The sequence below is a fragment of the Sus scrofa genome, chromosome 13 (assembly GCF_000003025.6).
Source record: "Sus scrofa isolate TJ Tabasco breed Duroc chromosome 13, Sscrofa11.1, whole genome shotgun sequence".
In the NCBI taxonomy this organism is placed as follows: Eukaryota; Metazoa; Chordata; class Mammalia; order Artiodactyla; family Suidae; genus Sus; species Sus scrofa.
The window spans coordinates 16,990,313-17,015,020 of record NC_010455.5 but is presented as its reverse complement, the minus strand read 5'-3'; the positions used below and the strand labels follow the sequence as shown (position 1 = coordinate 17,015,020).

Sequence of the window (24,708 nt, the reverse complement as noted above, 5' to 3'; positions counted from 1 at the left end):
ATTTTTTTTGTTAAAGAAGTAAATGATTATTTCACTTTTATTTGTAGGTGTACATACACCCACATTTTTTCACACTTTTGATAAGTGTAAACTGGTTTCCTAGCATGTTTGAAAATAGAACCTAGGAGTTCCCATTGTGGCGCAGTGGTTAACTAATCCAACTAGGAACCATGAGGTTGCAGGTTCAATCCCTGCCCTTGCTCAGTGGGTTAACGATCTGGCGTTGCCGTGAGCTGTGGTGTAGGTTGCAGTCGTGGCTCGGATCCGGCGTTGTTGCTGTGGCTGTGGCGTAGGCTGGCAGCTACAGCTCCAATTGGACCCCAGCCTGGAAACCTCCATATGCCTTGGGAGTGGCCCAAGAAATGGCAAAAAAGACAGAGGAAAAAAAAAAGAAAATAGAGCTTAAATTGTTTGAAAAATTATGCATATTGTCTGTAAAGTGCTTGGCACGTAGGGAGGTGATACATAGTAGGTGTTTTTTTTGTTTTGTTTTGGTTTTTGGTTTTTTTTTTTTACTCCTTCCCCCCTCCCTCCCTTCCTTTTTTCTTTCTTTACCAAAGTTTTCCCTTCTGGATGTTAATAACATAAGTGCATTAAATTCCATGACTATAAATTTAAGTGTGTCTGCTTAGCTTACATATTTAGAGTACACAGTTACTCAAATTCAATTTAATGTAATCACCTAATTGTTAGAGAAGGAGATTATACATACTTAATCACCCTCCAGTTATCTGGAGAAAGAAAGAAACATTTCAGAATTATGTATTAACTGTCCCAGGTTGAGTTCCTGGGCGACTCCTCTAGAGAGAGCTTAGTGAGCAGGATGTCTAGTAAGGAATACCCTTGGGATCAACATGGGTGATGGAGGGGGAAGAAGCAGGGGAGTGGGCAGAGAGAAGAGTTAAGCTACCATGCAGGCTCTAAGGCCACCTCAGCTGACCCCACTGATGTCTCTGGAGCTACCCTTGGGCTACATGGCCAGGCCCATTTGGACCACCAGCTGGACCAGTCATCAGGTGTGGACCACCAGAGGAAATTCTTAAAGGGGCTAACTTAGCAATGTTCTGTAATGACAGCATTCTAGCCCAGAGCCACAAACCTTCATGAGAGGGATCTGTGTCGTGCTTTTTAGTAAAATCATCACACTTTAAGGGATGTCCACAGTGCTCTTGCCATTTGTACAAATATGGGAGTGTGGTGGAGGAAGCCCAGCTTCTAGAGCTGACTGCCAGGGCCCTCGTAGTAGTAACCTAATAAACCTGGTTCCCACGATAATGGCTTTTCTTGGAGTTCCTGTTAGAGCTCAGCAGTAATGAACCTGGCTAGTATCCATGAAGACACAGGTTTGGTGTAGGTCATAGAAGCCACTTGAAACCCACTTTGCTGTGGCTGTGGTGTAGGTTAGAAGCTGCAGCTCCAATTTGACCCTTAGTCTGGGAACTTCTAGATACCACAGATGCGGCCCTAAAAAGACCAAAACAAACAAACAAACAAAACCACTGAGAGATAAGGGCTTTTCTTTAACCAGCATCCAAAGAGCAAAATGGCCACTGCTGTGGTGAATGCAAAGAATCCAGATGCACTACTTTGTGAATTAAGACTGCCAGATTAGCTTGCGTATCCCTAAAACCACCAGCCATTGGCATTTATTTAACCACTATTAGCACTGTCATAGACTGTATTTCTCCATTTCTGATGGATTCATCTCCAAAGACTCTACCTATACTTTGACAGCCACTTGGTTTAATAAAGCTCTATGTACATTTCTTGGGACTCCAAAGGGATGGTTTGACTCTAGTCATAGAAGTGAAGTGTTTTTTATATCTGTCTAGTTATACGTATGAGGTGTCCCCAGTGTTTCTGTTAGTGGAAGAAGCGGTTCTGAAGAAAATGATTGAATTTATTGGCTGGAAAGAAGGGGATGGAATATTTAACCCAGGTAAGTACAATTAGTTATTGCCATCTCCCTGCATTAAAGCATCTAAAATTTTATTTATGATTTATATGAGGAACAACTCCTTGCAGATTTACACTACAAAAAGTTGGATATAAATATTGCTGCTTGGGGGAGAATCTAGTTTGTGCCTTTCTCCAGAGTGATAATATTTTGCATAAATGCTGCATAAATGACCTAAATGCTAACAAGTGAGATGTCGACAGTATTGGATTTATGTCCAACACAAATGAATGTATCTGCAGATGGGACTTTGGAAGGGCTATCATAAGTTTTCTTGTTTCTCAATCAGTTTTACTTGAGAAATTTCCTGAATCATATTTTGTTTCTCTTATGGAACCAGGGAGGAGCACATATTGTCATTTTATTTAATAGATATGGACAGAAAGAATATTATTAACTATGGAGACTTGGATATTGGCCCTAAATCCATAGATGGATACTTTTAGTTTAGAAAAACTCTGGAATAAGTGACTAGACCAGAACTTCTGGAATTGGAGATTAGGAAGTGTCTAAGAGTAATGGAATGGGGGGGGGTACCTCCTGTGATTTTACAGTAATTTGTCATGAGACTAGTGCAGACACAGCCATCCATGCTTCCCACTGTAGCTGGCACCTAGGGAACAATGACATCAGGCTATAACTAATCCATTTCCATTTTTGCTTTTTGCAGGTGGTTCCGTGTCCAATATGTATGCCATGAATTTGGCTAGATACAAGTACTGTCCTGATATTAAGGAAAAGGGACTGTCTGGTTTGCCAAGATTAATCCTTTTCACATCTGCAGAGGTAAACACACACATACACACACAAAAACCCTACTTTTGATATGATATAGATTTTCTGAGAATGAACTCATGAAAGGCTTGTTTTTTGAGCGTCCCTGATGTGCTTTTAGCCTATCCCTGTGTGAGTCACATGCCTAGGACAACGTCATGTTTCATTCAAGAGAAATTCTGATGGGGTTGGATATTGTAAGCCCTGGCCACCCAATTTTGTACATCTCCTTTATTTAAAATTTATAGGCTCTAACATTTTCTTGGAAAAAAGAGAACACTTAATTTGAAAGGGCCATCTCTTTCTATGAATCTCTTCCTTGAGAGTCTTATTTATTAGAACTTAGATGTTTGCCACTGATCTCAGATATGCCTTCTACTCCCATTTACTTGGGAAACTGATTGCTTTGAATGGCGAACACAAGGGCTTTTCAAGAGGAAAGGGAGAGCTTCAGTAACAATGAACATCACACATACATGCACACAACTGGATATTGCCATGGTCCTTTGTCTCATTGTGTTTGCCACTCAAGTAGGCGGTCCATTTGTAGATAAGTACATTGGCTTTGAGCTAGGCTGCCTAAAGTCAACTCCTGTCCCCACTATTTACTATATGAGTGACCTTGGGTAAGTTGATCAACTCCTCTGTGCCTCAGTTTTCCAAGTTATAAAATTGAGTGTATTGGTGAGCTCTAGTATCTTAACAAATTACTCCAAAACCCAGTGGCTTGGAACTATAGCTAGATATTACTGCTTGCAGTGCTGCTCTTCTTGCCTAGGCTCCCTTATGTGTCTGGGGCTTGCCTGGTCAGTGGCTGGGCTGGGCTGACCCCAGTGACATTCCACATGTCCGCCATCCCTCAGCAGGCTGGTCTGGCTCTGTTGTCGTGGCGGTGGTGCAGACAAGGAACAGCATGGAAACACTCTGGGCTTTTTGAGTCCTGGGCTTTGAACTGGCACATTGTCTTTCTTCCATCATTTTCTTGGTTAAGTAGTAAGTTGCATCTAGGAACCCAGATCCAAGGCATGAGAAAATAAGCTTCACCTCTTAAGGCAATTCATCATCTGGAGAAGGGATTGGATACCAGGAAGCAGTGAACAGTCTAAGGCCATTAAAACAACTCAGCAGCCACATGAGCTTAGAAGTCATGATTAGTGAGTGGGTTGTTGCAAACCTTGAATGAGTTAGTGCTTGTACAGTAGCATCTGACATATAAATAGACAGACAAAAATGTTGGACCTTTGTAGTAGGAGGAGAATGACCCAGCTACAGCAATGTGAGTAGGGTAGATGGCACAGCTCAAGTTTAGACTTATTTGGAGGAAGTGTTTTTTTTTTTTTCTCTTCTATTTTTGCCATTCTTGTGGGTGCCCCATCCATCACACCCCTTGCAGGAAGATTTTAGGTCTTGCACCTTCTGCAATAATTCTAGGTCTTCTGCTAAACATGTGAGGTAGGCAAAATCTGAAAATTTTCTGTTAATTCCAGCTGGACTTGCCTGTATCTGTTACTTTATTTCAAGAGCAAAAGTTACTTTATTATCACAAAAGTATAAACTGTGCAAGAACCTGACCACCCCTACCTGACCTCTGGTTAGTTCAGTTCTAAGTACAAAGTGGGCATGGATTTGGGGACAGCTGGGAGGAGCCATCCAGTCTGAGATTCTACACGCAGCTCCCCAGGCCCTTTCTCATGAGACATTCTTTCTGTAGCAGAAGAATGTTTGGGAATGTGGATATCTGGGAAAAAAACTTGGTTATTTGGGATGATTGTGTAGTAGAGTTTCCCTCAGTGTTTCAGTTTGAGGAACCCTAGTGTATCAGAAATGCAGAGTTCCTTCCACTTTTGAATTGCTATCTCCATGCTTGGGAAAGCTGATTAAATAATATGGGTCCGGCCAACAGTGCAGTGCTTTAACTTTTGCCTTTTTCATTCTTCATTTGGCTTAAAATGTTCTGGAGTTCTTTGCTGGAATAATTGCCCTGGTAGCAGGGGCGGGGGAGGAATTCTGTGGAAGCTTAGAATAAAGATTATGCCTGGGAAAGATTAGTAACACAGGTGTTGCTGGCGAATTGGGAATGAAAAGAAATTGAAATCTCTTGCAGTTGTGAGACCAGAACAAAGTATTTTTTAAATCTCTGGTGGAGAGATATATGCAACAAGAGTTAAAATATGTCTTTTTTTTTTTTCTTTTTTTTGTCTTTTTGCCTTTTCTTGGGCCACTCCCGCGGCATATGGAGGTTCCCCGGCCAGGGGTCTAATCGGAGCTGCAGCTTCCAGCCTACACCAGAGCCACAGCAACTCGGGATCCGAGCCACGTTTGCGACCTACACCACAGCTCATGGCAACGCCAGATCCTCTACCCACTGAGCAAGGCCAGGGATCGAACCCACAACCTCATGGTTCCCAGTCGGATTCATTAACCACTGAGCCATGAAGGGAACTCCAAAATATGTCTTGACTAACATGGCAGCAGAAGATGGAGCCAGAAAACCAAGAAGCAGATGTGTATCTTAGTTTGCTCAGGCTACTATAGCAAAATAGAGACTGAATGACCTAAACGACATACATATTTCTCACAGTTCTGGAGGCTGGGGCATCCAAGATTGAGGGGCTGGTAGGTCTGGTGTCAGGTGAGGGCCTGCTTCCTGGCCTTGCCTCTGTCCATGCTTTACAGAGTGAGATCTGCCTTCCTCTCTTACAAGGGTACTCATCCCATGAAAATCTCATGCTGTGACCCAGTAAACCCAATCCCATCACACTGGGAGCTAGGGATTAAGCATACATAAATTTTGAGAGGACACAAATACTCAGTCCATAACAAAGTGAACTCCACAGAAAATGGAATATAACTTTGAACACACAATAGCTTGGACTATATATTTCACCTGGTCCATCCATACTCCTCTTTATACCTCATTCCTTTTCCTGCTCTGCCAAAGAGACCCAGGTCATAGTATCACCATTATTTTAATTCATATTTGAGTGACTTTTTTACCACTATTTACAACAAATCCACTCATTACTTAGTTAAAAAAAGAATTAAAGAATGCTATATTTCCTAAAAGTTTACTTTTCCAGTTTTTATGCATTCCAAGGTGAACCAGGGTAATCATTCTGTCTCTGCCTCTCACCATCAAATGCAGCTGCAGGTGCACCCACCACTGAAGGTGTTTTTGCCTCCACTTCAGGTTTCCATGGTAATTCAGCTATTGGTGGAGAGGGATCCCATTGAACTGTCAGCTTATCCAGGGTAGCCTCTCCAGGCCAAATGGGAACCAAAGAAGGGGACTTTTGGAACAAAGTAATAAAAGTAACACTTTTGTGGCTTGATTAGCAGTTAGATATGTATTCCTTAAATTTGTAGAAATCTTAAGTTTGTAATTCAAATCATTTAAATTAGCATGAACTGTGATTTTTGTCTGCCACTAAAAAGCAAGGCAGGAAAGAAACTCTTCCACTCCCAGGCCAGCCAGTGGTCAGTTGTCCACGTTTCTTTCCAGCAGGATTGAAGCTGGGGTGAGGCAAGTGAGGTGTCTAGAGGACATATTTCAAGGTCATTCCTTCTTAAATTTTCCATCCCAGGTGCCTCACTTACTCCACCCTGTTTGTGGCACCTGCTCTCTAGGTGAGGCCTCCATGGGTTCACGTGTCATTGCGGGCATTCCCAGCAAGTAGGGGCTTCTCAGGAGTTCATCTAGATTCCAGCTCTGCCTCTGTAGGAACTGAACCAGCTGTGTGCTCTTGGAAAAGTCCCTGTACTTATTTCTTAAGGCATGACGTTGACAAACCCTGCTCTCCCCACTACCCGAAGTTAATTTGATTATCAAGCTAGTCAGCTTTAGAAGGATGCCAAGTGTCTAGATCACATTCTAAGGGAGAGGAGAAAGCAGTTTTAAGTGGTTCATTGACAAACCCTAGGTCACAGACAAGATCCTTGCTGGGACTAGAAAGTAAAACATTAGTGCAGTTGTGTCTTTCACAATTGCAGTGCTCCCAAGTCTGGGTACTGGCTGTATTATCTTTATAGAAATGAATACCCCCTGAGATTTGTGCATCTTATGTGGGAGAGTTTGGGTCTTAGAAGGGCTGACTTATCTTCTGCCAGTGATGGGAGCAGGCACCTCTTGTTTCTAAATGCAGCTGTTACTTCTGAACTGCAGCCTTCTAGGTTTTTCCTTTCCTTGAAACAACTCATCATGTCTGAAGCATTACCCTCTCTTTTTTTCCCTTTCCAGGGCTCCTTTCTTCCTCTGATGCTTTCAGATGCTTAGACTTCAGTTTTGCAGACTTTTACAATCTGCCTCTCTCCATTTGAGATTGACATTGAACTCTTCTTTGCCCTGAGATGCCCAGAGACCACTCCACTGAAGCTATTTCTATTCTCATGACAAATGTTTTATTCAGCAGACCCATTGGTTGCGGGTATTTTGCTATTTCTCAGGGAAAAGCCATGTGATTTTCCTTATTGGTTGATGTCAGTGGGGGTAGGCTACTATTTATCATTATGAAGTCAGTAACTATTTGGTGCCAGAGCCCCAATCTCTGGTGAGAAATAATTCACCTTAGCTGTGGCGCCTTAGCTGTGGCACCTTAGCTATGGAGGGCTGATGCAGCAGGTAGAGAATTAATTATATTTTCATGTACATTATTACTCTTCAGCATGCATATATTCTTGTAACAGCCTGGAATGAATGCTTCCTACAGGCATTTCAAATGTGTCCTATTTGATATTTGGAAATTAATTATTTAGGATGGTTCATTTTTCCTGATGGTGTTACTTCTGCATTTATTTTTACAGAGTTAAAAAAAGAGCTCCCAATAAAACTCTCTTGTCAAAAGAGGAAAAAAATTACCACATTTGAGGGAATCTATCAAGTTAAGTGTGAAGGCATGACTCCTCTTTTAATGTATTCATACCTACAAATTAAATTACTAAGGGTTTTGGTACAATAATGTCCTTTAGTGCCTTCATTTTTTCTGGCATGAAAGAGAATTAATTGACCACCTGTCCACACTAATGTATAAAGAGCAACATCTCCAATGTTTGAATGCTAATTATTTTATAGGCTTTATGTGGTAGGGAAAAAGACCCAACAATCCGAAGTATATATGACTCTTTGCCAATAAGAAATAGACAAGGCCTAATTTCAAAGCCAGCTCTTACCCTTATTCTTGCCATGGCTGCCTCAAGTGTCTATAAATTATTATTATTTTGTTATTTGTAATTTTAGCCACATTCCTATGTGTGTAATTTCAGTCTTATATTCAGTATTAACCATGATTGACCAGGTGTATGATAAGCCTTTATAACCCACTGTTTGATCTTGGAAATAGACTCTTCTGTGGTTTGTGATTAGTTTGGGGGACAGTCTTTCTCACTCCTTAGAGGATTTTGAGTCAGCAGTGGACTAGATTCTGTTTCCATTGGTAGCACTAAGAGAAATTTTTCTCATTGTTATTGAAAACAAAAACCTCTAGTGATCAAGTTTAATTCTGTATGCCAGGCTCTGTGTTAGTTCTTCACATGTATTGACCCCCTTAAGTCTGTGGCAAGCAGATATAGGAGGCATCCACGTGGGCATCCACATGCCCACTTTATAGATTAGCAAACTGAGGCTTGGAGAGTGTGCATTCTTTGCTCAAGGTTTTGTAGCTATAACTGGAAAAAATTGCAATTAAATCTTGGTTTCTCTGACCTTAACCACAATCAGTGTTTTCAGCCACCATACTAAAGAGCTCCATTAAATGACAACTTTCTTTTTTTAAGTAGTACTGTAGCAAAGATTGGGCTCAGCTATATGACTTACAGCCACTTAGATAATAAGCAGTACTTTTCCATGCTATGTATTCATGTCTCTTTCCCCCTCGCCACTTTTAATTTAGTGTCATTACTCCATGAAGAAGGCAGCCTCATTTCTTGGGATTGGTACTGAGAATGTTTGCTTTGTGGAAACAGATGGAAGGTAATGGGGACAGGATCCGGAAGCCTGGTGGGTGGAGGGGGAGGCTCATACCATTTAAAAAGCAGCACCAATGTCTGTTCACTACTGAATGTAACAGAACATCTCAAATCTGTGTCTCTTAGAGGTAAGATGATACCTGAAGAACTGGAGAAGCAAGTGTGGCAAGCCAGGAGAGAGGTGAGAAGGGAAAGGAGAAGGAGGGGAAGACGTGTGTGTCTGGGCCTGAGGGAGAGGGTGCAGGGCCAGCAGCCAGGCCCTTTCTGTGGGCGGGGGAGAGAAGAGGGCCTGTTAAAATTAAAGTAGGGAAGCTCATTGACAGATGTGCTATTTCTGGGTGCTCAGCTCTACACATTCTGTGGAGTTTCTCCTATGTGTTCATTCCCAGGTGGCTGGAGCTTATTAAAACACTGACATCACTGTATTCAGGATTCTTGCCTAGAATTGATCTCAAAAGATATGCCCAGCCTCCCCAGAAGGGTCCCAGCATCCACACTCCTACATAGATCCTGGTTCTGAGGATGCTGAAGGCCAAAGAAATTGTCTCCAATTGTATTCAGAATTATTTCTGATTGGTTGATCAAACTATCCTCCAAGGTTGCTTCCACCCAAAGCCCATCTATAACCAAACCCCTCGTTGGATCTGGGTGTAGTATTTCAGCTCTGGTAGACTGTCCTCTCTTCCTTAGCTGCCAGAATGTATGAAAGCTGACACATCCATCTCTGGAGAAGGCAAGGCCTGACCCTGATCACCTGTTATTACAATACAGCTGCCTTGCTTTGTGAATCAAACGCCTGCTAGGTTACATGCAGGTCCTGTGTGGCTTTCTTCCCATCCTCCCGTGGTCCCCACACCAGTGGAGCCTTAGACCACTCACCCACAACTTTCCAATAGGTGGCAAGAATATCAGGTATGACTGCAGAAAAATTAGAACCCCAGCTTTTCAGCTGAGATACATCTCTCAGAGGACTTCACACTTTAGGAAAATGAGTTATTTTATTTTTTCAGCTTTAATATTACATTTATCTTGCTCTTTATGTTTTTTAACTTTTCATAGAATTCACCTTCTCTGGACCATACTAGATTATTTAGTTTGAAATTCTGTACTTAAAAGTTATGCCTTTATTGCAGATGTGTTGGTTTCAGATGTGTGTTCTTAGATACACATTTTTTTTTGATATTCCATTGACAAGTGGATTTGAAGTTGTCAGGAGATAAAGATTATCAGATTTATTTTTCTTGGGTAAAATTCTACATTACAACCTGTTTGTTCTGCTATGAACCATGGATATCACCTTCTAGTTTTATCTCTTTTTAAAATCTAATTTCATCTTGTTCTTATGTCTTGATAGAAGTCCCTATCAAAAAAAGTTTTATGTCATTAATGCTTTTCATTGGGGAATATTGACTGTATTTTTTTTTTCTTTTTAGGGCCATACCTGTGGCATGTGGAAGTTCCCAGGCTAGGGGTCAAATCGGAGCTACAGCTGCCAGCCTACACCACAGCCACAGCAATGCCAGATCAGAGCTCCATCTGTGACCTACACCACAGCTCATGACAGTGCCGATCCTTAACCCACTGAACAAGGCCACAATCTCATGGTTCCTAGTCGGATTTGTTTCCACTGTGCCATGATGGGAATCCCTTGACTGTACTTTTTTATGGTTTATATGGTTCCTTCTTTTCCTTCCTTCCCTCCCTCCCCCACTTCCTTCCTTCCTTTCTCCCTCCTCTCCCCCTCCCCCAGGTTTTTCTCCTTCCTCCCTGCCTTCCTCCCTCCCCTCCTTTCTTTTTTGAATTTTAAATTTTTTGTTATGTAAAATTTCAAGTATATATGAAACTAACATTATGAGATACCATACACCTGTCATGTGACTTCTGTAATCATTATCTTATGCTCCATACCATCTCATCTATGCCACATCCCCTCCCATCACCACTAGATTAGTTTGAAGAATATCCCACATATCAGATCATCTGATCTATAAATAGTTCAGTACATCTGTGAGAGGTTAGGTACTCTTTCTTAAAAAATAACACCATTATAAGAAAGAATAATTTCTTAATGACATCAGATATTCACTCTGTGTTCAGATTTCTCACATTGCCTTTTTAGTAGTCGGCTTCATTCAAGGTCCATGTGTTGCACTTGGTTGATATATCACATAAATCTTTTCTAATCTATAGTCCCCCTCCTTTTTTCTCCATTCCAGTTGATCTGTTGAAGAAACCAAGTCCTTTGTCCTGTAGAGTTTTCCTCATTATAAATTTTGTCAGTTCCATCAAGAATTTGAGATTCGAAGTGCTCCTTTCCTCTCTACCTCCATCTGTTCTCTCTGTTGAAACTTGGTGAGATTCAGGTTGGAATTTTTACTAGGAAAGCTTCATGGCTGGCATTTGTCCTTTGATCAGCAGAGGTCTTGGGCCTCATTTTGTGATAATCATCACAAACCATCTATCATAGAGCTCTTCATCAACCTCTCACCTCATGGATTTTGCTGCCATTTGTCAGCATCATCTAGACCCATTATTTAATTAGATAATGTTCTAATTCATTCTGTCATTCCTTCTTCATTTAGTGGCAGATCTACTACCATAAACATTTTTGTTCCTTCAACCCTATTTGGTTTCCCAAGGTAACAGTTTGAACAAGCAAGACAGAACCACTATTTTATTATTTTCCCTTATTTACCAATTTTCAGAATAGTGAGTGAGTTGCCAAACATCCTGAAAGATAGCCAAACCTTTTTTTTTTCATTTTAAAGAATCAATAAGAACTCGTCCTCCTTCTAGCCTATTGGATAGGTTTTATTCCACTAATAAATTAGTTCTGCAGTCATTATTATTTTTATTGTTCAAATTTTTGTTTGTTTTGATGGTGAAAAGACTATGCAAGTGACATATCCTGAAGTTGAGAACTTGAAAAGAGAAGTTTTTAAAAAGTAAAAATTGCTTCAGGCACATTTGAAAGTAGGGCGTCAGGGTTAGAGTTGCCATGCCTACTCAGTTGCCTTTTAAGACAGTTAAAAAACTTAAGCTTGGATTCACTGAGGACAAACCTTGTGTCCATTCTGAAATTCTAATACCTGATGACTAGTTTCTTTTTCTCAGTAGCTTCAGACCTAGTTTTTGGCTTCAAGCTTTTAACTCATACTGTTAAAGATGGAAGAAAGAGTACATCAGCTTTTTTTCTGCTGGGATTCAATTCCCTGAACAATCACAATCCATTAAATATCTGCTGAGCAGTGACCTTTACCTTGGTGCCATTACACAGAAGCATCAGAAGCTCTGAAGTGGTTATAAGAGGATAAAACTAGTATAAACACTGAATAATTGGAGGTACTTTTGTATATGAATATTTGAGATGACACATTTTCTTAGGGAAGACAGCTGATTGGCAACACACAATCAATTCTGTTTCCCTTAGATTTTCTCATTTATAGCATGAGATATGAGAAGAGGGGGTGGGGAACTGGAATGTTAAATCCAGATTACAAAAGTTTAATTTCTGGATCTTATATTTATAGCCTGATTGTGAAAAGGGTGAGGAAAACTCATTTCTGGGTTATAAGAGCTTGCACAGATATTTTCTCACTATTGTTAGCATGTTATAGAGTTTATAAGGAAAGCCCAGCCATTGAAGATACCGTCAATGGTTTTAGTAAATTACTTTTTCTATTGCTTTTAATGATTGATATAAATCCGGTCTCATTTCATTTAGGTCATGGATATGATAAAGACATAATCCGTTGGTAGTTGAGTATAGGGGTGTCCCAAAGCCTGTGCTTCCTGGGGCTCTGTCACCTATTGGCTCTACTCTAGGAGGCCTGGTGGACTGGATTCCATGTGTCACTGCCATCTCCCCAAATGGCAAAGGAATCCATTTCGTGCCATCACTTTGGTCCCTATGCATCTCAGCCCACAGGTGGGGAAGCATCCTTGTTCTGACCCACTTTCCATCAAGAAATAATGTCTTTCTGTCAAAGTCAGCTAATAGGAATGAATCTTGTTCGAACTGAACACCCCTGACATTAAATGGGACATAAAAATATATTGTAAGAACAAGTGCACTTCAAGATAAAACTGAGGGAAACATGACTCTATCCTAAAATGTCTTTGAGGGACAATATGCATTCTTGTCACTAACTCCTGGTGCTCTAGAATCAGGATTTTACTTGCTCCCTGACCCCTACCTTTGCCTGCAAATACCCCTGGGGGGACTTCCACAGAGAGCATCACACCCTGCCGGCATATTGGGATAGACCTCGTGTACTCTCCTCTACCTGCTGCCATAAAATCCCCCGTGGGGCGGAGGTCGGGGGGCAGCTCACTCCACTGGAGTTACCATTCATCTCTGCCTGCCTTCCCTCCCTGTTTCACACAGGCACCTGCTCTTTCTGTAAGATGCAGCCACCAGCAGGAGGATGGCAGAAAGACTCAGATTCTCTTTTCCAGCAGCTTCTAATGACTTTCTCAATTGCAGCACTCATTTTGGGGGAGTGTCTCCCAGTGAGGTTACCCTATCCTTTCTGATACCAGATCTGTACCTGAGCACATCCCTTGCCTTGTAACTGTACCTGCTTCACCCAGTGGCAGCAGATAGGCCTGCATGGTTCGCTCCCCAGAGCTAATGTTTGTCTCCCAGTCCTGTTCCTTCTTATTTGGAGAAGAGTAACAATGCTGATGTGAGTGTGGCCCCAGTGAGGCTCCCAAGGGAGGAGTTAAGAATCACACAGGATGCCAGTTTGCCGGGGCCCTTGAGCTTATACACTTCTATCTGGGAAGGCTAGAGAACAGAAAAAACGAAGAAACAAAATGAGAGTGAAAAGAATAAAGATGCCTGTGGAGCTGGGACAAAGGACTACTGTTGGCATGGCATTTTCTGTTTCCTTAACCTGTTTATACTGACTAGATGCCAGGGGATGAAGTTTAAACACGCTCACTGAATTAATGTTTATCTCTAAAAAAACCAGATAAATGTATAAGCTTTGTGTTTAGCAGCCTACTACAGAGCATATTTGGTGGTGATGATGACGATTCTTGTAATTCTCAAGTGTGGGTCCTTTCTGCAGGGCGCAGCTCCATTCCTTGTCTGTGCCACATCTGGTACCACGGTGCTGGGGGCCTTCGATCCCCTGAATGAGATAGCAGACATCTGCGAGAGACATGGCCTCTGGCTCCACGTGGACGTAAGTTCACCTGTGTGTGCGCATTTCTTTGGCTCTCTGGCCTTTTTGCATCTTTGGTGGGAAGTTTTTCATATTCTCAGGAACTAAATATGAAGTCCCTAACTACTTAGATTTAAATGTATATTTATAATTGGGGAAATAAGCATGTTGTTTCCTGGAAGGTGATAAAGAAGAAGATCCTAAAACTTAATACACATTTTTTTTTAAATTTTCCAGACTTTATTTCCTCTTTTCTTCTGAATCATTTCTTTGGTCTCTTAAATCTACTGTCACTAGGGTAACACAGTGTGAGGGACCATGTTGAATTGTGGAATTGATGGCTGATTTTGGATTCTGATCTGCCTTTTCTTCAGTGTGACCCCAGCCCTTTGGGTTTGGGTTTCATTTGTAAAGAGGGAAATGATTGACATGGTCAGTAAAAGATCTTCTAGCTCTAACATTCTGTGATCCCAGTCAGCCAGAAAATGCAGAAAGCTGTGTGACTTCAGGTTTCTCCAAAACAAAAATAACAAAAATGGAAATGAACACAAAAAAATTCAAGTTTTATCTGGATCTGTCATAGATAACTCTTTGATGGGGGCAGGGATGATATAGTCTTCACAATTTTCTAACTTAAATAAATGGTTGCCCCCCCCCCAATTAATTAGATAGGTCTTGGGGTTGTTCATAATACATTTTTCCTTAATTGAAAGTAACTCTTAAGGAGTTCCCGTCGTGGCGCAATGGTTAATGAATCCAAGTAGGAGCCATGAGGCTGCAGGTCCGATCCCTGGCCTTGCTCAGTGGGTTAAGGATCTGGTGTTGCCGTGAGCTGTGGTGTAGATCGCAGATGCAGCTCAGATACCGTGTTGCTGTTTCTGTGGCGTAGGCCAGCGGCTACAGGTCTGATTAGACCCCTAGCCTGGGAACCTCCATGTGCCGTGGGTGCAGCCCTAGAAAAAAAAGGCAAAAAGACAAAAAAAAAAAAAAAAAAAAAAAAAAAAAAAGTAACTCTTAAAATTCTACTTATCTAAAATTAAAAAGTCAAATTCAGCCAGTTATGAATTCTTATTGAGCTTTTTAGTTTTCTTTATGTGTGTGTGAAACCAGGAGTTAATTAGTTTGATTCTACCCACTAGAAGGGACTGCAAACAGGCTGATGAGACTTTAGGGAACTTTCCTCTGCTAGGTGAGTGGTTCATACCCTCCTTATCAGAAAAAGGAAGAACAGTATTTTTGACTTGCTGAATGAAAGGTAACTCAGAACTTGAGAGATACACCTACACATAATTTTTGTAGTTTGGATGATTTTCTGCTTTCAGGGTAAAGTGTCTATGATATAATATGGAGAGAATTTTTCAGCAACTCAAGCTTTCATTAAATGTATGCTAATATCTGGTAAAAGCAGCAGTAGTCATACAAAGCTCTTTGGAGTTATAGGCTTGATTAGTATGCCAATGGCAATACATCAGGTGAATTATTTGTGACTTCTTTAAATGGGATTGTAGTATCTGTTTCTGTTCACATTTCTGCTTATATCTTACTGATTTTTATAGACTTAGAAGCATAATAATATATTTTGTCCTAAAAGATAATATGAAATAAGTACTTTTGTGACTGTGGAAATGGGGCAAAATCAAATATGTCAGCAGTTATACTTAATAATTCTACTCTCATAAAAGAAACATCAAATATGGATTATATAGTTTATGTAGAACAGAGTAACTACAGCATTTTCCAAATTGGGAAGGATATGAAAAGATTTATGGGGCTTAGAGAGAATTATGATTTATAATATAGGAGTTAAAACCTCTCTGGATTTATCAAAGGTGGAATTTTTAAAGAAAACACTTTTATAAGGAAATATTTAAGTCACACAAATTATTCCTTTTGCATGGAATAGACATCTAGTCGAACGTCTGTAGTATTAGAATAAATTTGACAGCAGTTTATCTGACCTATTAAAAAAATTATCTCCAAGAGTTCCCATTGTGGCTCAGTGGGTTAAGGATCCAGTGTTGTCTCTGTGAAGATGTGGTTTCAATCCCTGGCCTCACTCAGTGGGTTAAGAATATGGCATTGCTGTAAGCTGTGGTGTCGGTCACATATGCGGCTGAGATCTTGCCTTCCGATGGCTGTGGCGTGATTCATCAACTCTAGCTCACATTTGACCCCTGGCCTGGGAACTTCCATATGCCACAGGTATAGCTTTAACAGGCAAAAAAAATAAAATAAAATAAAATAAAAAAAATTAGCTCCAGCACTGAGACAGTGCCCATTTATCCCCCAATATTGCAGACATTGATTCTGTTGATAAAATTGTATATAGGACCATGTTAACTTCTTTTGAAGAAACTTAGTATACTAAGGGTAGTTCATTAAAGATAAAAAATTAATAAAATTAAACCAATTGCTTTGGCCTATTTGAAATTTTCTAAAGGATATTTTATAGCTCCTTTAAAATATTAAAAACTGGCATTTACCTAATTTCTTTTTAAAACTGTGATTAGAGTTGCTTGTTCTTCTGACTTTTTCATAAAACCCAATCATCCTACCTATATACCACACTTATTATTTCTTGTCTCTTTTTTTGCCTTTTTTTTTTTTTTTTTTTTTTGCTTTTTAGGGCCACACCTGGTAGCATATAGACGTTCCCAGGCCAAGGGTCAAACCATAGCTGCAGCTGCCAGCCTACACTACAGCCACAGCAACATGGGATCTGAGCCACATCTGCAGCCTACACTGCAGCTCTCGGCAATGCTTGATCCTTAACCCACTGAGCAAAGCCAGGGATCAAACCTGCATCCTCATGGATACCGGTCATGTTCATTACCGCTGAGCCACAACAGAAATTCCATACTAATTATTTCTAAGATATACATTTTGTTTACATTTTTAATGTATCTGAGATTGATATGTTAATATTGTTTTTTCATTCCTAACAAGCCACAAAAACATGGTACTCTTATATTAGATAATATCTTAAGTTTGGTTAATTACCAAGCATTTTAAAAAAACTGAATGAGAAAAACTTTGATTCTGTTGGAACTTTTTGCCCCCAGGACCATTCTTTAGCCATAAGAGCCAGAGTTATTCTCGCCTCTGCCTCAGACCAGGATTTCAGGGCTAGTCCAGCTCTTCTCTCCCAGAAATACTTTTGCAGTGTTTCACCCACACTCCATCCTAAGTTCTGTGAAGGGCTGAACTTCCCTTGTGGCTCACAGCACAACTAAGTTCCAGGAGGGTGGCAAACATTGTGTCTAAAATCATGGGCTTTAGAGGCTGCCACCTCTGCTTCACCCTGCCTCCACTTCCCTTTCCAGACCGGTCCTACAATTTATTTATTAATGAATTACTTAAAAAAAAGGTATTAAAATGGTGCCTAACTGATAGCTCAGTAAATGGCATCCATTGGTTTGGTGTTGTTGAAGGCTGTGGGATGAAGAGGTAGGACACTAGCATCAGGGCTGTTATTTTCTCCTTTCATCCCTTTTGAGGAGCACATTTGTGGATGAGCTGTTCCTAACCCTGTGTAACCACTTGGTAAACCACTGAACTGATGCCTTGAAAGAGTTCATGTAATTTTAAAACTGCAGTCCTGCTCACTAAGATTGACAGAATATTGTCTCCTTTTTAAGGAGAAAGAAGAGGCAGAGGACAGAGCAGGAGGCCCCACGGGTGGGTGGAAAAGGTGAGAGTAAATGGATGTGACTGGGTCTTGCCCATTAGAACTTACCCTAGTTCCACTGGTAGGTTCTTTATGAGGCTGGGGGATAAAAGGATTGAGGAACGTAAGCAACTTAGTGTTTAGGGTGTGTAAGAGAAGTAAGAGAACCTAATAACTAAGTCATTTTCATGTTCATGAGGGTCAAGGTCTCAAAACCCAGTCCTGGGGGATCCTTACTTAGCAGTTTCAGATAAGGTTTTCCTAGAGGCTGAGGGCAGTTGCCTCCATAGCTCGGCCTTGGTTACATGTGGCCCGTAATGAATGCCAGTGAGGGAGAGAGGGCAGCAGCCAGGGGACTTGACTGACAACCCCGAGCATCATCCTTTACCTGGTAATCTTTAACCTGCACACCACCTTCAGCTCACAAACCTTTGGGAACCCCATTGGTCACTGGAGAGTCTAGGCCATGGAAGTGGGGCTGGAACCAAAGCAGGCTTATTGGAGGGGTAAACATTATGCACAAAGGAGAGGGGAGGAAAGTAAGTCCCATATGAGCAAGCCTGGAGGTGTGGGAGGAAGACTCAATGGGAGAAATAAGAGACTCAGTGTGGTACTTGAAAATTAAGGAGACCTTCACTCCTAGGGCCATTCAAGAGCCCAACTCGGGGAATAAGTGCCCTGGATGACTCACTTCCCTTGGGCCCAGCCCCGAATGACAGAGACATTTTATTCCCCTCCCCCCGCCCCGCTGTACAGCATGGGGATCAAGTTATCCTTACAAGTATACATTTTTTTCCCCACCCTTTGTTCTGTTACAATATGAGTATCTAGACATAGTTCTCAATGCCACTGAGCAGGATCTCCTTGTTAATCTATTGTAAGTTGTATCTGATAAGCCCAAGCTCCCGATCCCTCCCACTCCCTCCCTCTCCCATCTGGCAGCCACAAGTCTATTCTCCAAGTCCATGATTTTCTTTTCTGTGGAGATGTTCATTTGTGCTGGATATTAGATTCCAGTTATAAGTGATATCATATGCTATTTGTCCTTGTCTTTCTGACTCATTTCACTCAGTATGAGATTCTCAAGTTCCATCCATGTTGTTGCAAATGGCATTATGTCATCCTTTTTTATGGCTGAGTAGTATTCCATTGTGTATATATATACCACCTCTTCCGAATCCAATCATCTGTCGATGGACATTTGGGTTGTTTCCATGTCCTGGCTATTGTGAATAGTGCTGCAGTGAACATGCGGGTGCATGTGTCTCTTTTAAGTAGAGTTTTTTCCGGATATATGCCCAAGAGTGGGATTGCAGGGTCATATGGAAGTTCTATGTATAGATTTCTAAGGTATCTCCAAACTGTTCTCCATAGTGGCTGTACCAGTTTACATTCCCACCAACAGTGCAGGAGGGTGGCCTTTTCTCCACACCCCCCTCCAGCACTTGTTCTTTGTGGACTTATTAATGATGGCCATTCTGACTGGTGTGAGGTGGTATCTCATGGTAGTTTTGATTTGCATTTCTCTTATAATCAGCAATGTTGAGCATTTTTTCATATGTTTGCTGGCCATCTGTTATGTCTTCCTTGGAGAAATGTCTATTCAGGTCTTTTGCCCATTTTTCAATTGGGTTGATTGGCTTTTTTGCTGTCAAGTTGTGTAAGTTGCTCATATATTCTAGAGATGAAGTCCTTGTGAGTTGCATCATTTGAAACTATTTTCTCCCATTCTGTAAGTTGTCTTTTTGTTTTCTTTTGGGTTTCCTTTGCTGTGCAAAAGCTTTTCAGTTTGATGAGGTCCCATGGGTTTATTTTTGCTCTAATTTCTATTGCTTTGGGAGACCTGAGAAAATATTCATGAGGATGATGTCAGAGAGTGTTTTGCCTGTGTTCTCTTCTAGGAGTTTGATGGTGTCCTGTCGTATATTTAAGTCTTTTAGCCATTTGGAGTTTATTTTTGTGCATGGTGTGAGGGTGTGTTCTAGTTTCATTGCTTTGCATGCAGTTGTCCAGGTTTCCCAGCAATGCTTGCTGAATAGACTTTCTTTTTCCCATTTGATGTTCTTGCCTCCCTTGTCAAAGAGTAATTGACCATAGGTGTCAGGGTTTATTTCCGGGTTCTTTATTCTGTTCCATTGATCTGTATGTCTGTTTTGGTACCAGTACCACACTGTTTTGATGACTGTGGCTTTGTAATATTTCTTGAAGTCTGGGAGAGTTATGCCTCCTGCTTGGTTTTTGTTTCTCAGGATTGCTTTGGCGATTCTGGGTCTTTTGTGGTTCCATATAAATGTTTGGATTGTTTGTTCTAGTTCTGTGAAAAATGTCCTGGGTCATTTGATAGGGATTGCATTGAATCTGTAGATTGCTTTGGGTGGTATGGCCATTTGTACAATGTTGATTTTTCCAATCCATGAACATGGAATATCTTTCCATTTCTTTATATCTTCTTTGATTTCTTTGATTAAAGTTTTATAGTTCTTGGCGTGTAAGTCCTTTACCTCCTTGGTCAGGTGTATTCTGAGGTATTTGATTTTGTGAGGTGCAATTTTAAAAGGTATCGTATTTTTGTATTCCTTTTCTAATGTTTCATTGCTGGTATACAGAAATGCGACTGACTTCTGAATGTTAATCTTATATCCTGCTACTTTGCTGAATTTATTAATCAGTTCAAGGAGTTTTTGGGTTGAGTCCTTCGGGTTTTCTATGTATAGTATCATGTCATCTGCGTACAGTGACAGTTTTATCTCTTCTCTTCCTATTTGGATGCCTTTTATTTCTTTTGTTTGTCTAATTGCTGTGGCTAGGACTTTCACAACTATGTTGAAGAGCAGTGGTGAGAGTGGGCATCCCTGTCTTGTTCCAGATTTGAGTGAGAAGGCTTTCAGTTTTTCCCCATTGAGGATTATATTTGCTGTGGGTTTGTCATAAATGGCTTTGATTATATTCAGGAATGTTCCCTCTATACCCACTTTGGCGAGAGTTTTGATCATGAATGGATGTTGGACTTTGTCAGATGCTTTTTCTGCATCTATTTAAATGATCATATGATTTTTGATTTTTCTTTTGTTAATGTGGTGTATGACATTGATTGATTTGCATATGTTGAACCATCCTTGTGAACCTGGGATGAACCCTACCTGGTCATGGTGTGTGATCTTTTTGATATGTTGTTGGATTCAGTTGGCTAAGATTTTGTTGAGACTTTTTGCATCTATATTCATCAAAGATACTGGCTATTAGTTTTCTTTTTTGGTATTATCTTTGTCTGGTTTTGGAATGAGGGTGATGGTGGCCTCATAGAATGTCTTTGGGAGTATTCCTTCTTCTTCAACCTTTTGAAAGAGTTTAAGGAGGATGGGCACCAGATCCTCTTTATATGTTTGATAGAATTCACCTGTGAAGCCATCTGGTCCTGGACTTTTATTTGTAGGGTGTGCTTTTATGACATCTTCAGTTTCATTTCTAGTGATCGGTCTGTTCAATTGGTCTGTTTCTTCTTGATTCAGTTTTGGCAGGCTGTAAGATTCTAGAAAACTGTCCATTTCTTCCAGATTGTCAAACTTGTTACCATATAGTTGTTCATAGTATTCTCTTATGGTTTTTTGTATTTCTGCAGTATCCGTTGTGATTTCTCCTTTTTCATTTATAATTTTGTTTATTTGAGTTCTTTCTCTCCTGTTCTTAGTGAGTCTAGCCATTTTTAAGTATAATCAAAGGGCATCTTTATAGTCCACCCACGGCTTCAGCTTCCGTGGTATCCTGGGATTGTGGAGACCTCTCATGTCCTTCATCCTCTGCATCCACATTACACACAGTCTTGCCATTTCTTTCTACATGATATTGGGGTTTCCTTGCCTTTTTTTTGAGTTACTATTTTAGTGTTTTGCTTAGTTGTATTTCTAGCAGAAAGATTAGTGTCAGTCCATTTGGATATATAATAAATATTTCTTGAGTTAAAATATTATTCTTCGTATAGTAATATTAAAATGCTCAAGGTCAAAATTTGGAGCATAAAATTTTTAGAAATATCTTTTTTTAAAATAAATTTTATTGGTATATAGGTGACTTACAATGTTGTTTTAGTTTCAGGTGTACAACAAAGTAAAAAAGCCATTCATATACATATATATCCATTCTTTTTTCAATCTTTTCCCATATAGGCTGTCATAGAGTACTGAGTAGATTTCTCTAAGCTATAGAGTAGGTCCTTGTTACTGATTGTTTTTGTATATAGCAATGTGTATATACCAATCCCAACCTTCCAGTCTATGCCCCACCTCAGCATTTCCCCATTGGTTTGGTTTAGTTTTGAAATCTTTGAGTCTGTTTGTTTTGTGAACAAGTCCTTATTATCAATGATTCTACATATTGGTGACCTCATGTGACATTTGTGTTTCTCTGTCTGACTTCACCTAGTATGATAATCTCTAAGTCCATAGAAAGACCTTTTTTTAAATCATAGTTGATTTATAATATTGTGTTAGTTTCAAGTGCACAGCAAAATGATTCACTTATATATATTCTTTCTTCAGATTCGTTTCCCTTACAAGTTATTACAAAATATTGAGCATGGTTCCCTGTGCTATACAGTAGGTCCTTGATGGTTGTCTATTTTATGTATAGTAGTGTGTATGTGTTAACGCTAAACTCCTAATTTAACCCTTCCCCCCTTCCCCCTTTGGTAACCATGAGTTTGTTTGTTATCTATGAGTGTTTCTGTTTTGTAAATAAGTTCAGTTGATTCTTTTTTTAAAGTTATTTTTTATTTTTTAAAATGTCTTTATTATAATATTCTTCCAATTTCTGCTGTATAGCAAAGTGACCCAGTTATGCACACACACATATGTGTATATATATTCTTTTTCCCACATTATCCTCCATCCTGATCCATCACAAGTGATTGGATATAGTTCCCTGTGCTATACAGCAGGATCCCATTGCCTATCTACTCCAAATGTAGAAGTTTTTTTTTTTTTTTTTTTTTTTTTTACCATTTCTTGGGCTGCTCTCGCGGCATGTGGAGGTTCCCAGGCTAGGGGTCAATCGGAGCTGTAGCCACCAGCTTACGCCAGAGCCACAGCAACGCAGGATCCGAGCCACGTCTGCAACGTACACCACAGCTCACAGCAACGCCGGATCGTTTACCCACTGAGCAAGGACAGGGACCGAACCCTCAACCTCATGGTTCCTAGTCGGATTCGTTAACCACTGTGCCACGACGGGAACTCCCAAATGTAGAAGTTTTCATCTACTAACCCCAGACTCCCAGTCTATCCCACTCTTTCCTCCCCACCCCACAAACACAAGTCTGTCCTCCATGTCCGTGATCTGTTTCTGTTTTATAGATAGATCATTTGTGCCATATTTTAGACTCCACATATAAGTGACATCATATGGTGTCTTTCTCTTTCTGACTTACATCATCAGTATGAGTGTCTCTAGTTCCATCCATATTGCTGCAAATGGCATTATTTTGTCCTTTTTATGGCTGAGTAGTATTCCATTGTATATATGTACTACATCTTTTTTTAATTTTTATTTTTTAAATTAAAAATTAAAGAATCAACTGAACTTTTTCCCAGTGCTACACAGCAGTATTTCATTGCTTATCCATTCCAAAGGCAATTGTTTGCATCCATTAACCCCAAGCTCCCAATCTAACCCACTCCCTCCCTCTCCCCCTTGGCAACCACAAGTTAATCTCAAAGTCCATGATTTTCTTTTCTGTGGAAAGGTTAATTTGTGCCGTATATTAGATTCCAGATATAAGTGATATTATGTGGTATTTGTCTTTCTCTTTCTGACTTCACTCAGTATTAGAGTCTCTAGTTCCATCCATGTTGCTGCAAATGACATTATTTCATTCTTTTTTATGGCTGAGGAGTATTCCATTGTATATATATATACCACATCTTCCTAATCCAATCATCTGTTGATGGACATTTGGGTTGTTTCCATGTCTTGGCTATTGTGAATAGTGCTGCAGTGAACATGAGGGTGCATGTGTCTTTTTCAAGGAAAGTTTTGTCTGGATGTATGCCCAAGAGTGAGATTGTGGGGTCATATGGTAGTTCTATGTTTATTTTTCTAAGGTACTGCCATACTGTTCTCCATAATGGTTGTACCAGCTTACATTCCCACCAACAGTGCAGGAGGGTTCCCTTTTCTCCACACCCCCCTCCAGCACTTGTTCTTTGTGGACTTATTAATGATGGCCATTCTGACTGGTGTGAGGTGGTATCTCATGGTAGTTTTGATTTTCATTTCTCTTATAATCAGCAATGTTGAGCATTTTTTCATGTGCTTGTTGGCCATCTGTATGTCTTCCTTGGAGAAATGTCTATTCAGGTCTTTTGCCCATTTTTCAATTGGGTTGATTGGCTTTTTTGCTGTCGAGTTGTATAAGTTGCTTATATATTCTAGAGATGAAGTCCTTGTGAGTTGCATCATTTGAAACTATTTTCTCCCATTCTGTAAGTTGTCTTTTTGTTTTCTTTTGGGTTTCCTTTGCTGTGCAAAAGCTTTTCAGTTTGATGAGGTCCCATGGGTTTATTTTTGCTCTAATTTCTATTGCTTTGGGAGACTGACCTGAGAAAATATTCATAAGGTCGATGTCAGAGAATGCTTTGCCTGTGTTCTCTTCTAGGAGTTTGATGGTGTCCTGTCGTATATTTAAGTCTTTTAGCCATTTGGAGTTTATTTTTGTGCATGGTGTGAGGGTGTGTTCTAGTTTCATTGCTTTGCATGCAGTTGTCCAGGTTTCCCAGCAATGCTTGCTGAATAGACTTTCTTTTTCCCATTTGATGTTCTTGCCTCCCTTGTCAAAGAGTAATTGACCATAGGTGTCAGGGTTTATTTCCGGGTTCTTTATTCTGTTCCATTGATCTGTATGTCTGTTTTGGTACCAGTACCACACTGTTTTGATGACTGTGGCTTTGTAATATTTCTTGAAGTCTGGGAGAGTTATGCCTCCTGCTTGGTTTTTGTTTCTCAGGATTGCTTTGGCGATTCTGGGTCTTTTGTGGTTCCATATAAATGTTTGGATTGTTTGTTCTAGTTCTGTGAAAAATGTCCTGGGTCATTTGATAGGGATTGCATTGAATCTGTAGATTGCTTTGGGTAGTATGGCCATTTTTACAATATTAATTTTTCCAACCCAGGAGCATGGACTATCT

The 24,708-nt window shown here is 40.3% G+C and overlaps 1 protein-coding gene across 2 annotated transcripts in view; it reads left to right on the top strand.

The window, feature by feature from the left end:
• GADL1 (glutamate decarboxylase like 1) overlaps positions 1 to 24,708 on the top strand; it is a 157,153-nt gene that overhangs the window by 34,294 nt on the left and 98,151 nt on the right. For both annotated transcript variants that reach the window (XM_021071494.1, XM_005669326.3), the window contains exons 5-9: positions 1,833 to 1,939; positions 2,628 to 2,743; positions 8,617 to 8,696; positions 8,819 to 8,873; positions 13,768 to 13,884. In XM_021071494.1, coding sequence (XP_020927153.1) covers positions 1,833 to 1,939; positions 2,628 to 2,743; positions 8,617 to 8,696; positions 8,819 to 8,873; positions 13,768 to 13,884 — 475 coding nt within the window. The remainder of the gene's footprint in view (positions 1 to 1,832; positions 1,940 to 2,627; positions 2,744 to 8,616; positions 8,697 to 8,818; positions 8,874 to 13,767; positions 13,885 to 24,708) is intronic.